Here is a 15,590-nt window from a genome sequence, read left to right as displayed (position 1 = left end):
ATGTGACATGATATCTCCGCTTAAAGTTGGATACCTCCTGTGACATCCAAATATACATACCTGTGAATTTAGTTAAAAATAAACTTTGTTTGGCATTTTGACCTCAGCCTCTCCAGCCCACCGTCTGCCAGCCACGTCTTTATGTGGAAGCTGTTTATTTGCTCTGACGCTGAGGATTTCTACAAATATCACAAGAAGACACTGTATCTGCTGGGCTTCTTTCTCCACCGGCGGCATACCACAGTATGATGTGGCGTCATCTACATGCTTTCTGGTAAATTTGTGTAGCCTGCTAATTTTTTTCTAAATAAGCAACAGCATGAGGCGCCCGGGGGTAACGGAGTCAGTGATTCATCAGTCACCATTCTTGTCGTAATTATGATTTCTATTTTGACATCAGGGAAAGTCTTTGAAGTGTGTTTGGTGCCGTGGAGAGCCAGCGAACAGCCTAATGGAGATGGAGTATCAAACCTGTTCGGTGCTTGCCAGTCTTCTCTGAGCAATCACCCATGATACCCACCCATGGTGAAACAGAACTGGCTCTTTCTTGTCATGGCAAACCTCCTCATCTCACGATCCCCTGAAATAACACCATGTTTGCCGAAGACTTTTTTTTACAGCTGCTGGAGAACACCGGATAACCCCTCTGTAGGATATTTCACTTTATAGCTGAACTTTTCCAGAAAACATCAGAAATCAAGTCTTGAACCACTGTTAGAGCAAAGTATTAGCCATCTGTGTAGAAAAACCTTTTGTAAGCGTGCGGCAAATATAGCTGATCCTTATGAAAACAGTGATAATGAGGAGGAGTATTACGCTAGAGTTCCTGTTTGTTGGTGCCTTCACCTCTGTTTGTCAGTGAGTAAGCCATTTGTAATGTCAAAATGGAGAAATAATGAAGCATAATGGCGCCTCTTTGCTCTGTGACATGCGGTAATGTTTTTTTATCACCTCTTAACACGTATCGTGTACCCTCTGATCACCTCTGACAAAAGGATGTCCTCTTGAGAGCATCTGACACTTCTATATGTCTGTTTCGTTTGATTGTTCTTTTCCCGTGAACGTACACAACATTGCACTGTGGATTTCTTTCTATATTTATGGGATAAAAACAGCACAACACAAAGGGAACGCTGGCCCAGACAGGCTGGCACATATCTCAGGGTGTGAACGGGTGGGGGTAATTTCCTAAAGGTGTAGACACCTGGCCCTGCCTGGGGTTTACGGCAAGGTCAGGACACCTGCGCTGTTTTATAGCCGAACTTCCTGCAGAGGGCTTTGCTATTACAGGTGTTCACACCTAACATTTATTTATTTTAGATTTCAAAGGTGGTTCACATACACTCAGCATGTAGAAGTGGAGATGCAGCAGAAGAGCCCCGGTACAGTCGGTTTGGGAGGAAGAGGCACGACAGAATGGCGATTCAGCTTTGTACGGTGAGCTTTTGCACAAACTTCAAATATATTTACAATATTAAACAATTAATGATTCATAAGATGTGATATTTACAGATATTACAAGTGACATGGGTTCAGTGATCGCAGCGGAATGAGTCAGTAACTGGAGTTGCTCTTTCTTAGCAGAACTTGAAAGAAAAAAGCAAAAAGCAAAAAGAAAACCAAGAAAAACCAAAAAAAAAAAACAACCATTTCACATTGTTTCCTCTCCTGTTTCCAGAGGAGACAAACACACCTCTGGTGTCAAAAGAGCCTGGTCAAGTTAATGCCAAGAAATCTGTGGTACAATACAAACAGTTTAATTGTGTAATTAACAATCAATAACCACTTCTAGTTAGAACATTTCTGCCGAAAGGAACCGAGAAACACTTATAAAACAGTCAGTCGTAACAAAATAACTGGTGTTCTCATTGAAATGAACTCATAAAAAAGAAACACTTTTTTACAGAATATTTATACAGGAGTAGCTTTTTGAATTGGATTCTTAACCAAAGGAAGACACATCGCAGACATCGATTTTCACACAGATTGCATATGTTTTTCTTTCTAAGGTGTTCTATAGGTTAGTCATTTTACCTAAGCTTATTTGCATGATAGTAAAAATTGCATACAACATTAATTGTGAAGCTTGTAGCATGAGTTGCTTGACATACAGCACTTTTTATAGGCAACCTTTAAAGCACATTTCTCCATTTAAAACGTTTAAGACACTTCTTGTTTTTACTGCCCACTGAAATTACATTTATAAATAGAAACAAGATCGGTGGAATAAAAAAAAGAGAGAGAGAGCGCGCACAAGGAAACATAAACTGTTTTTTTAGTTTTTTTTTTAGAAAAAGTAATTACATCAGAAACACTGCATGAACTGCAAATAAATAATGTCAGACAACATAAACATTGTGAAATTCACATTTCCAACTGTGTGTCAATTCAGAAAGTTACAGTGACAAAGGTTTTGCAAAATAATCTAACATCGGCAGTGCCGTATAGTACAAGGCATTTGTTGGCATAGTTTTTTAAGACTGTATTTTTTTTACAGTTACAATATAATGTCTATATATATATATATTTATATTTCTTCCCTAACAAATAATATGTAAAGAGACTGAGCTATTCTCGTAGATGCACCTGGGCTGGGTGATCGCGTTCCAGAGTTTGGAGTGACCCATAATCACATTATGCGCTTTTTAAAAAGAATAACTAATCTGCCAGCAGGCTCCAGACTTGATACCTCATAATTAAGGCCTTGTCATCCACATGGTCCTTGATTTCATTTGCTATTTTCTTAAAAAAAAAAGAATCCAGTTAAACATCACATACGTAAACACCTATCGAAGTCCTAGCAAACTCCAGGGGAACTTTTTTTTCCTTTTTCAATATAATCAGTAGCTCAAAAAGATAAAGTAAGTCAGTGTAAAACAACAGACATAGAGTGCAGTCAGCAAATATCCACGGCAACATACTTAATAATTTTTTTGTGCAGATTATTTAAACGATGCATCAGTCTTTACAGTGAATAATACAAGTTTTACAAAATCGAAAAAGTAGTACTTTTTGTATTACTGAGTCTGAAATGGGCTTTCCAGTGTGTGAACACTCATTTCGCACTGTGAGTTCATATGTGTGTGTGTGTGTGTGTGTGTGTGTATATATATATATATATATATATATATATATATATATATGAACACTCCTCATACAGTCCAGATGCTGTACTGATTGAAAACACTACTTCTCTTTGTTTGCAGTGTGGTGTTTCTGTGGCGGCCAGAGCGTTACATTTAGCACAGTCACCAGTCTGTGTGCACAGGAAAACTCTCAGTACATGTTTCAGAGGGAGAGTCCTACTCCTTGGCCTCGTGCTCTGACTCGGACTGGGCTTCGGCACCTCGGCCCAGCTGCTCTTCGATCTTGATGGAGAAGATGGTGCTGTTGGTCTGCGTGCTCTCGTCCAGCTCCTTCAACAGCTCTCCGCTCTCCCTGAAGTCCGTCAGCTCTTCCTCAAAGGCCGGGCTGCTGCTGCTGCTACTGCTGCTGGTGGTGTTGTTGACGATGGCTGCAATAGTGGTGTTGTTGTTGTTGTTGTTAATGGGCTCCTTGGGTGCCTTTGCTGGGTGACTGACATAAAAGCGCTGGTTCTGGAAGAACTTGATGATGGTGAGCTTGGGCAGGTCCAGCTGGGCTGAAAGGGTGTGGATGGCCTCCTCGTCGGGGTATAGGCCCACGTCCTGGATGAAGCTCTGCAGGATACCTAGAGCTTCCAGGGAGATCTTGCCTCCACCCGTGCGGGATTTGATGCTCCCTCCGCGGCTGCCTTCGTCCTCCGTTTCGGCCGGAGAGGCGGTGGAGGGTTGGCGAGGTGGCAACCGGGGACCGGTGGTGGGCTGCTGTTGCTGCAAGGGCTGTTGGGAGGGGTGGAGGGACAAGGAGGGCTGGTGCTGCTGCTGTGTCTGAGGCGGCTGAGCCTGCAGTGAGGAAAAAAAAAGAAAGAGGGAAGAGAAAGGAGATGGGGATGTTATCAGTGAACACTTATCGGCGCCTTAATAAGGCCTTTCATTAAAATCAATTGAGTTGTGAGGAAAAATGGGCCTGCTGTGTATAGAACAGGCACTTGGTTGAAGGAATTTTCCATGTAATATCTGATTGAATGCAATCAGTTCTGCAGATATGATGTTTTTCCTTTTTTGGTAGTGGGAGCTTGAGTCTCATTGTGGAGGTAGAGGAGGCAACAGCCCCACACCAGCATATACACTCGTACACATGAGTGACACGATCGGCTCCACGCACACTGGGAATTCACAGGCAAACTGGCCTCTCTATTATATCCTGTGCTGCTTATCGGCCTCTATTGCCCGGCAGTGATAAACAAGCTCCCTGTGTACAATTCACATCGCGATGGTCTGGCTGATTTGCCGCCGTGTGAGAATGCTATCGATGGCTTTCGCTCTGCCGTCAGAGTCCCGTTAGTGTAAACACATGACACATTACTCGTAAAATGTCTCATTGTGTGGTTGGAGAGCGAGTGAGTGGGCAACTCGTGGTCTCTATTGACCCTGCAAAATGGGCGCTCTTTTATTTTCATTTCTGAGTCAGACACTGTAGATAGGTGTTTCATAATGAAGTTTGCAAAACAGCACTTTGCAGGGACTCTGCTTGCCAGCTGCATAAATGCACCCAAAGATGTGATTTTTACTGTATCCATATACTGAGCCGGGCTAGTTCTTGTTGAGCAAATGTGAGCTAATTTGGCTAATGTATCACGTTAGTAAAAGAGCAGCACAAAATAGTTAAACACCAGTCTCTTATGGACACTGTAAAACTGCACCATTAAATCAGAAATAATCCTATTTTATCAATCTGCAACCGTTTTGCATTTGCATGCAAAGTATGCACAAAATTCCCTCATTCCATATCTGCTGCTCAAACTGATTTGTCAAAGAAATCCTATTACCTTATTTATATCCACTAAATGACAGTCTTTGTGAAACGCTGCCATTGTATCCAAGTAACCAAATAACTAATCAACCACTCTGCTGTGGCTCAGACTTTTAATAGAAGTATTATTGTACTTCATTAAGATGTTTCGACCGTTAACCGAGCCTGTGTGTTATTTTCTATTCATCTGCCAGATGTCTCTTATAAAGCAGCTCTGTTAAGCAAGTTCAGCCTAATGATATCTTTGAAAACGTTTTTTGCTTAAAAAGTAGCAACTTTTAAGTGTTGCAGTGTTGTTAATTTATGTGTTCGCAGAAACTCCTGAGTGCTGTTAGGGTTAGAATTACTGAAAGAAGAAGTCAAATGGGGAAAATTAAGGTTTCCCTTTTTTTTTTTAACTAAATTATTTTTGACACAGACCTTTGGAAAACAGGATATGCACAGATACAATAATCAGACTTCATTAGGATTTTTAAAAATGATTCTCTCCACTGTTACATAATATCTTTAAACTACTTTTCATAAGAAATTGTACCAAAAAGAGATCCAAATCACAAGCACAAATAATCAAATTGCTTTGATTTAGCAATTAGTGATCCATCTATCCATTTTTTTAACAGCTGGGGGAGGGGAGCACCTTATATTTTACTTTGACATCCACACCTAAGGGCAGTTTAGAATAAGCAGTTAACCCAACATGTGATCAGCCACAGCCAACCAGTGGATTCAGCCCCAGAAACATATTGCTGTGATTCAATATTCATGTTCTGGAACACATCTGTTGTAGTTTTAGCTCGGTGCCTTGCCCAAAGGCACTGGCTCAGGTCATAATCTTGTGAAAAATATCACACTCACCTGTAGCTGGTCACTGGAAATGTGCATCAAGTGCGACGGCCGCTCGTTGTGGTGCTGCTGGCCGGCGCTGCTCTCCTGCTCGTAGATGGCATCGCGTTCGGCCTGAGAAAGGCTCAGGAAGCGTCGGATCATGGAGAGGTTCTCCCAGAGTGTTCGGTTCTCTGGAGACGGATCCTCTTTCCAGCGCAGCAGCTCACAGAGCCAGCCCTGGACAAAACATTTGAAAGGAAGGAGGGAGAAGGAAGGAGAAAAAGGATACAAATCAGTAAGAATAGAATGTACTGCAATTCGGACCGTGATGTCCAAAATGTTTAAGCACAGTTGCAGCCCTAAAAAGGCCAAACAATCAACCAGACTACGAAACCTTAAAACAGAGCTGCTTCTATCGGAAGCATCAAAGTACTGTGAGGAAGAAAAAGCCACTGTGACACCATTTCAAAATAATTAACACATTTTTTCACTAAAATGAACAAAATAAAACGAAAACCACTCATAAAATGCACCATTGGGGCTTTTTTGGGTTACACAGCTGAAGATGAAGACGTAAGGTAGACAAGGTCAAGCAGCACAGCAGGAGGGAACATTTTAATATGACAAGAAAGACATACTGGCATATTGAGTAGCACCCTTGGGAGGAAGTGAGTGACTCCCATGTTTAAAATGCTCCAGCAGAGGGCCATGAAAGACAGAGCTGAGGAACAGTATAAGACAAGTGCACTTAGAAAAGGCTTTATTTGATTAATACAATGCACAAAGAGGTCTGACCTTGGTGATTAAAAGATTCAGCGAGAGCCCGACACAGGAAGCGCTAACACTCAAAGTGCAGCGGGGAAGGCAGAACCCCCCCCCCCCCCCCCCCCCACACACACACACACACACACACACACACACACACACACACATGTATTTGACAACATGACTTGAACATGCATGATAAAAGTTGGTCTCCTTTTAGAGACATCGCATCATTTGGTCATACTGCTTTGATATTTTATTCTTTGTTATATTAAATTTTTGTTGTTTAAATAGGGAACTAATCAGTTGCTAAAATAATCAAGATGTTCGAGTTCATGTGTTCATTGGATGTTTGAAGATCAAGATGCAATACACATATGAATCTAATGATAAATTGAAATGACCAAGAAATCAGTGGGCAGGATTATTGCTCATAAAAACAGCTGCAGGTAGCGATGCACCAACATGTCAGCTTATTATTGGTACCATCAGATTTTGCTGATGTCGACTGACATCCACGTAATCAGCAAAAACATGAAGACTTAGCAAAGTCAGGCTACGTTTTGTTTTCAAAATTTGAAAAATTTAAAATGGTTGCTTCCCCAGTATAAAGGGAGAACACAATAAAAATAGAAAATGATCAGAACTGTTGCTTGGTCAAACTATTATTTAAAGTGTTGGTAACATCGGTGTTACTCGATTCTAACTACTAATCTCACGTCCCTTTCATTTCTTTACAAACAGAAACGCCTCACGGTCACAGTTGCTAAATGTGTGTTTATGTTTGCTCATGGAGCCGAGTGAAAGACTGAGGACTGCACAGACAGAAGGGCTCTACAGGGGCTGAGTGACGTGGTCAGACGTGATGACCTAAACCTCAGCAGGCCAGTGTGTGAGTGTGTGAGTAAGAGTGAAAGGAAATAACGCACTGAAGAGCTGCGTGGGAGAGAGAGAAGGGTAACGAAGTGGGGGGGCCTGCAGTGATGTGGGCATGAAATTGTAGTGAAGCTAGAAGAGAGCTGTAAAGGAACAAGAGAGGATGAAGAAGGAGGGATGGCCGCGGAGCAAAAAGCAGCGAGGAGGAAACGCGGCGTCAAAGACAGACAGCGAGGTGTGTGAGTGTGTGTGTTACAGAGGGCCGCTCTCTCAGCCGGGTAGTCTGTCCTGGCAGCGCGACAGAGCGGCGCTGTAATCTCCCGGCCAGTGCGCGGCAGCACCTTTCATTTCCACAGGATTACACCGTGCTGCTGGTCTGCACGCAGACACACATGCACACACACAGAGGGCAGAGCCACGCCGCCACACTGCATGCAAGAGATAACTCAGCAGTTTGGTTGTCCCCTGTTCCAACTCCTCCCATAAGCCACATCAAACCCAGGAGGGGTTTTGGAGGAAGGCGAGAGGGGGAGAAAGAGAGGGAGAGAGAGAGACATAAAGGGAGGGAAGGAGAGAGAGAAAGGTGGGGGAGAGGGGGCCATAAAGCCTGCGTGCCCACCTTGTTCCTTTGCCACGTTTATTGTTGCGTTTTTAATTTGCATGCAGAGGGATTTGGACAGCGCTCCAGTTGGGCTGTCTGTGGTTTCAGCTGATTCGGTAGTGAGGAAGAACACACACACACACACACACACACACACACAGACACCCCCCCCCCCAAAAAAAAAAAAAAACACAAACAGACGCACACAAACCACCACACACCATCTTGTCAAAGCCAGAGAAACAGTACCCCAGCCCAACGATGGAGTAATCCAACTCAAACACTCCCCAAACCAGCAGGATTAAACCCAAAGTAGCAGAGCCAATCAAACAAAGGCGCGACGTGAACTCCATTCCAATGCCAGGAAGTCCATTTGATGAAATAAAGTACAGAGTTTATTAGTTCACAAGTGTGAATGTTCGTTTGTGTGGCTTTTTTTCTCTCTTTTTTGCTTTCGACTGTTTCTGGGCTGCCATAGACGATGCTGAAGGAAGAATCACGTGCCAGGAAGAAAAGAATGTTTTTAAACGCCGCCCCTGTCCAACACTGCGGACAGTGGACAGTCAGCACTTTCCAGCTTCAAGAGCTCTGTTTGTGTTTGTCTAATTGCATTGCTTCCACAGTCCAGGCAGAGGCAGGGGGACGGCAGAGAGGACAGAGATGGAGAGGGACAACGAGAGCGAGACAGAGAAAGAAGTGAGCAGTTCCCTCTTGAACTTTGGAAGAAATAAAGTTGGGATAAAGTAAAGTAACAAATGTACTGTAAAATATGGCATACCATGAAATTTATTTGATATAAAACCTACTTAAATATGACTATTTTTCACAAAAATTACCCCATCAACGAGACTTTATGTTCAACATTCCCGCACTCCACTGATATTACCATACTGTTTCAAATCAGTTTTCCCCTTTATTGTTTAATGTAATTTGTTGAGCCTCTCCACTGCAGCTGACAAGCACCAACTGCTCTTGATTGGATCATGGAACTTGCTGCCCCTACCACTAAAGTGTTCCAATACGGCCCAGAAAACAAAAATCTAGGGCTCTTCAATGCAGTGTACTCAGTGTTTTGTTGAAGATCATTAAGGGCTCTCTATAAATAAACAGAACAGGTAGTTCAGAACAGGCCTGTTTGACGACCAATAGAGAATACGGCGCTCTCTCAAAGTGTTTCACAACAACATTGTTGTAAAGGCATTTTCTCATATCGCATGACTACAAAATGCTGCAGCAACAGGAACCAAAAGTCTACTTATACTTGCTACACTGTCTTTGGCTGATAACTTTGATAATGATCAGTTACAGCAAACCTACATTCATATCAGAAACAGAAGTAACAGATTTATTTTTATTAGGTGGACTCTACAGTTCTAATCTTCGCACCTCTCATCCCCCCTCACAGTTTGCAACCGCAGAAAACAATGTCAGCCAAGCTAGAACTCAACACCCAGCAGAAAAACGACGACCAAACTTAACAAATGTCTGTGTTGGAAGCGAACGGTGACCTAAAACCGGTGTAAACGTTCATTTTCCTCACTCTCCTTTGCGTCTGCCGCACCTGTAATTTGCCCATGGTGGGAAATCACTTGCACTTTTGGAAAACGCCACAAAGTAGAGGCCTTTTACAGTTTTCCACTAAATTTTCTCTCGGGTGAAAACTGTTGCATTGTTTTCATTTGAATCATTAGTTTGACCTCAAAGTCACAACATTGACCCCAAAAATTGCAATTCTTCATGACATTCTGACTTTTTACTGACAATTAACCTTCACTTTAACGGTTAATAAATCATATTTACTATACATTTAAGGACAAACAGCTTTACAGCTGACCTAATAAAGAAAGCTATTGCTCAGGAGAGCAGAGGTCAGTTCTCAGGCTGCTTGTCCTTAGCATACTCTAAATACTGGACTACAAATTGCCCCCACGTGTAGCTATTAGCATGCGAGTGTTTAAAGTGAAAAAAATGTTTCATAAATGGGTGAATGTGGCTTGTAGTATAAAAAGCGCTTTGAGCGGTCAGCAAGACTAGAAAAGCACTATACAAATATCCGTCCATCCAAACACATTTTTTCCAACCTAGATAACCTCAGAAATCACAGATTAAGTAGTGAACTGGAAAGGCAGTTTATTTGGATACAAAGCACATCTCTCAGTTGAACTCACAGATGCTGCAAACAGGTTCATTGAAGCAATAAGTACTGAAAGGCATAGGATTATCTTGCTATGCTGGCACACACCTGCAACAATATTGCGCTGTAATCCGCTGCCTCTGGGTCATTGTTGCTTAATTATTAATTACTTTCAAACAACTGGACTGACAATCAAGGATTCTTTTTCTTGTTTTGAAACAGACATGACCGGTGGCTCATGGGGCTACGGGGTCATGGGGTGCCAAATTAAAAGAGCACCTCGGGGCCCTAGAGGTCAGATCTGAGCACAGCCCCATGAGCTTCAGCAGACCATTGTATAATATTGATATAAATAGTAACCGGGTGTTCTGAGAGAAACGGTTTCCTTGCAACACAATAGTTGAATTCATGCGCAAGATTCACCCAGCTATGCAATGCAGTACACCGTGTATGTGTGCTGCAGTCACAAGCTGCCAATGAGAGCATAGGCCTGCTCTGTCAGAGAACAGCATGGTATTCACCGCTCAACCCACCCACCCATTCACCACCAAACTACTGCTGCAAACACCCCCAACATGGAAGGAGGAACGTTTAAAAAAAAATCTGGCTCTGCTGTGAGACAGGCCGAGTGGACAGACAGGCAGACAGACAGGGAGAGGTCTGTCACATGGCCTGGACCAACACCTTCCCCCTAATCTCATTTGCTTGTTATCAGCCCCATCAAGCTGACCTCGGCCACTGCAAAAATAAATAACTAAAATAAGCCAACAGATGTCCATCAATTTGCCATTTGAGGTTTTTCCCGCCCTCCTTTCTCAGATTACTGCGTGACCAAAAATAATGCCTCACATTCAACCCAACAAAAAGTACTTTGAGCACCATTTGGATTTTAACCATCTGGACAAAAAAGGCCAAGATGACACAAAAAAATGAAAAGGGAAACTCGGTGATGAAGAAATGATTGTGGCTATTGTTGTGGCTGGCTGGTTGGAGGAGAAGACGGTTTCTGAGACAGCCAGACAAACCTCCTGTGTCTGAATAAGGGAGCGAGCTAAAAGAAAGGGGAAGACAATGCATCACTGTCTTTCCTCCTCCTTGAACCTGGCAGAGGCCCAGCACTGGCAGGCAACACTATGCAGATAAACGCAGCCGATAACACGGTATGTTCAAACCTGTTTCTCCTCCCCGAGCACACCAATCCAGCGTCTGCGCACGCAGGTTCAACCCTGCGAGGTAACGTGCGCCATGTTGTAAATACATTACGGCATGGTGGACGCCCATCTGCTGACGACGGTGGAGTCTTGAGATGTTCCCGATGCTTCGGCATATGCGAATCTCCCGCAACAATAAGCAATAATTGACTGCACATTTCTGGGCCAGATTCCTTTGCGGCGTGTGGGTCTTTATAAGCAAACAGAAAAAGCTTTGACTGTACGAATTGTTTCTGGCATACAGTGAGGATGAAAAGGCAGTGGAAACGGGGTCAGTAGCCTTAATTGAACTGCAGTGGCAATTGGAAGGACGGCCAAAAAATATACTAAGAGCACATTGTTCCCATCTCTTGTAACAGATGAACTCTGTGACAAAAATGTACACTTCTTCAAGTTCAACTCAATTGTGTTTGTGTAGTTTGCCTTCTCGGAGCAAACGTACAAACTCGCACAAACTTCATCTAGCCCTTTAACAAAAGGACAGGCCTTAATCCAAATATATGTTCCTCTGTGGGGGTGATCCAGTGATCAATGCTTAAAGGGAAGGAATTAATTTGCAGTTCAGCTAAGGATTTACCACATTGATTATCGTTGCACCGCTGCAGCTAGATGAATATGTTGGGTTATGCGGGGAATTTATTATGTAGCCAAAGTAATCGTGTTTATTTTCTTTCATTCTCCGTGTGATAGGCAGATGATCAGGACAAGGGCAAGATTTGCACTAAAAATGTCTGCTAGCAAGATTTGAACATACAAATTTGTCTCGCTACTGGAATGGAAAAGATTACTGAACTGTGCATTCATCATATATCCAAAGTAATGCAAAGTAATCGTGTTTGCATTATTTCTTTTACTTAAGAGAAGGTTTGTGCTGGAAATGGCTTTGCTATATGACAAAATACTAATGTATCCAATGTTGCTGAAAAGGAGATTACTGAGTTCTGTTTCAGGCCGCTTTATGTTGCATTTATAATGCCGCTTCTGGCTAGACTTTATGTCTTGATGCATAGTTTTTGAGAAAGACCACGCCAATACTAAAGAGCCAGTACTAAATCTGATCAATTCTGGAGAAACTAGGGACCCACCAAATCACTAGTTTGACTCTCTAAGCAACTCATGAGTGGATATTAACTACAGAAGACAACACGGCACTGAAAGTATGAGGCATTTCCAACGGATCGAGAGAAAAACGTTCAGTGCATTTATTACTTTCTAATAATATACCCCCTTCTTTGTATCGTATCTAAGGCTGTTCACCAGATGGTGATCAAAGAGTTGAATTTATTGTTAAGCCACATTTTTATTTACCTCTGCATAATTTTTCATAACCTCACCATCTGATTCTAATTCACACGCAGGTCCTAGGCCCTCATGAAGGAGGCAGACTACAAAACAAACGGATCAAACGACCATCTTTGTAAAATGACAGACAGGCCCCAAGGATGGCTGGATTTGCAACTGCAGAAATTAATGATGAAATTTCTAGTACGGTCGCTTCTTTCTTAAGGAAAGCTTTTAAGGATTAAAAACTGAGTCATCTAAATCTTTAGAAACTTGCCTTTAAAACTCTATTTTTTTGAGTTATTAAATCTCGTTGATACGACTCTGATGTCTTGTCAGAGAGGATGCTTTCCAGATTGTGGTTGCCAGATTGTGTTACTATCTTCTTTTGTGAGGATGTCAGTGGCTGAGCTTTAGGAGAGAGATTCGCCAGTCTGAATCATACATGCCAAACATTTAATCTCAATTCGAGCTGTGACACGGAGAAGTCTTAGCCAAACAGCGAGCGTTTTCTGAAGAGGGGTCGCGACCTCTCCAGATACAATAAGCAAGTTGACAACAATAACAGACTGACAGCTAACGCGACGCACATTGTGAGGGCGAGGCATGACTGTGCAGGAAATGGCCCTCTCTCTGTGTCAGCACTCCTTCCCAGAAACAATACCGACTAGCTCTGTGTGGCAGTTTACGTCATGGCTGCCGAACCAATAAAGCATTGAGGGTATTTTCGAGCAACCAAATAGAGGCAGATGGAGCATAAAGAATAACCAAAGGCAAATGACCAGTCCATCAAAAATGGAGCACATTAAACATCTGTGTGGTTACAGTTTCGTTTTTTTTTAACCACACATTTTATTCTTTTCCAGCAAAGTTCTTCACACACAACTGCACATAACACAGTAACAATTGTACGACCAGGGACTTTCCCACAGTCATCCTCCTGCAGAAAATCCTGATTGTCTGCAGGATGAATGCGCTGCCCGAGCCCAAGGAAAAAAATTGTTATAATTTGCATATCCACAAATTAAACTGTTGTAATATTTTGCTCAGTCCTGACCAAACACTTGCAGGAAATATATTTTCTCTCCTAAGAAGGTAAACTTCACATTTTAGTGGACTCTTTGTCCAGGAAAGCACCACAGATTTTTCATGTGTACAAAATGGCTGAAAATGGAGTCACTGATGATGCTACAGTACACGTGTCTCTCTGTATCAAATATTAGTATTGTTGAAATTGCACCATAATCTAGTTTAGCCTGGTGGTGGGCTGATATTTGTATATCCGCACTGTCTGCACAGCCACACTGAATGTTCAAACACTGTTCTCCATCCACAAATTTACCTCTTGTTTATAATCTTTTCTATTCAATACTGCTGAGGCAGATGGAGGATGAATGCACACAAGACAACAAACACATCGAAGATGAACTGCAGATAATCAACAACTGCAGCAACATTACAAACGCAGAAAGCACCTACATGGAGTCTGATTCCATCAATTATAAGAGCTTGATTGAGATTTAATTCAAAGCTGGGGTTTAATTGCTAATATTAAAGCATAATTAAGCTGATAAATCATGACTGATCTTATTGAATTAGGGATTGAAATAGCAGGGAACCTGCAAATTGTCTATGTCAGCTAAATAAGTGTTCTTAATTGTTGACAAGTTTGCAGATTTTAGTGAAACTGATCAAATATTTAAAGGCAGACAAAAGATATATGTTTTTTTTGTTTCCTGTTCAATTTGAAGGGACTTGTCTTAAAATAAAATCACAATTTTCAAATGTTGAGAAAATAGCTGAAAAACCTCAAATGTCTCTGTGAAACATGGCTGGAAGCCCTTCGTCAGGCTCAGTTCATGCAGTATATTGTAAATTTACCTACTAATAGAATTCAATGTGGATAAAGTGATTAGTAGTGAGAGGCAGTCATCCTCAGAGGAAGCAAAGAGACAGAGAGGAGATTTTGAAAGACAGAGAGGAGAACAAATAATGCTAGCAAAACCAAGTGAACGTAAGCAGGATGAGGACTTAGATAGGTCCTAATATCTCCCCATGCAATTCCCCCTCTCTCACACTCTGTATGCACGCACACTAGCACAGATACACACTCTCTCTCTCTCTCACGCTGCATCTGCCGGAGCTAGTGGCTGTAGTTAAATTGAAATATTTCCCGGCGTGTGTCAGAAGCATGCAGAATGGTAATTATGACAGATCTGATTAGGCGGGCCGAGTCGGGCGGCTCCGGGCTGCAGGTGCGACCTTGTGCATTCCTGCGTGTGTAAATAAAATTAATTACAAGCGTAGGGGGCGCGCAGCGCGTGACATCAGCGCGCACAGGGGGGACTCCCACGGGGGGCACCCTAATGGAATATTTTCCCCGAGTCTAATAATACAGTTGGTATTGACTTGAGGTAATTAGGGGGATCATTAAAGCGCTTTTCCCGGCGTATTTGCCTGCCTGATCAGATTAGCGAGAATGGGCCTCAGAACAAGCCCTGTGTGGTCTGTCAGGAGAAGTGGAGACAGTGGGAGTGGGTTAGCTTGCTAACATTTGCAGGAAAGAAAAAGCTAGCAAAACCCTGTGCCTGTCAGTGGAATAGGAGTAACTTTTTCTAACAAGCCAGAAAACAGTGAGAACTAGTGATGTGAGCTGTGTGACAGAATAAGCATCGGTTAGGCTTGTTTATCGAGAGAGCTCTAGTGCTACTTCAGTTATGTAGCGAACTGGCTAACAGCTGCTGTGCTCCACGAAACATTTGTCATACAGTAATGTACTAGAGGTGATGAGGATGAGACAATTTGGAGTCTTGACAGTCGGGGCAGATTCCTAGTTTGGACTGCAGGGAAGGAGGTGGGCGACGAGGGGGGAGGGAGTTGTGCGGTTGGAGACAGATGGGGTGAGAGGTGGCACGTAAGGCGTAAGTGAGAGAGATGGCAGGAGAGACACAAAGTGCTCTGAGCATGCTCAGTGAGACCCCGTGCTCCCACTAAGAGGAGGAGG

The 15,590-nt window shown here is 42.7% G+C and overlaps 1 protein-coding gene across 3 annotated transcripts in view; it reads right to left on the bottom strand.

The window, feature by feature from the left end:
- Positions 1 to 3,149: 3,149 nt before the first annotated feature.
- The window catches only part of satb1b (SATB homeobox 1b), a 56,373-nt gene continuing 43,932 nt past the window's right edge, over positions 3,150 to 15,590 (bottom strand). For all 3 annotated transcript variants that reach the window (XM_086312332.1, XM_086312331.1, XM_086312333.1), the window contains exons 12-13: positions 5,749 to 5,955; positions 3,150 to 3,923 (exon numbers count right to left, since the gene is read on the bottom strand). In XM_086312332.1, the coding sequence (XP_086168458.1) occupies positions 3,303 to 3,923; positions 5,749 to 5,955 (828 nt within the window). In that variant the 3' untranslated portion in view covers positions 3,150 to 3,302. The remainder of the gene's footprint in view (positions 3,924 to 5,748; positions 5,956 to 15,590) is intronic.

Source organism: Aulonocara sp. 'chitande type north' Nkhata Bay, linkage group LG11 (assembly GCF_057382095.1).
Source record: "Aulonocara sp. 'chitande type north' Nkhata Bay isolate Kocher_YH1m ecotype deep benthic linkage group LG11, A_spYH_male_GT1.1, whole genome shotgun sequence".
Classification (NCBI taxonomy): domain Eukaryota; kingdom Metazoa; phylum Chordata; class Actinopteri; order Cichliformes; family Cichlidae; genus Aulonocara; species Aulonocara sp. 'chitande type north' Nkhata Bay.
The sequence above is the reverse complement of the archived record's forward strand: the minus strand, read 5'-3'. Positions and strand labels throughout refer to the sequence as shown.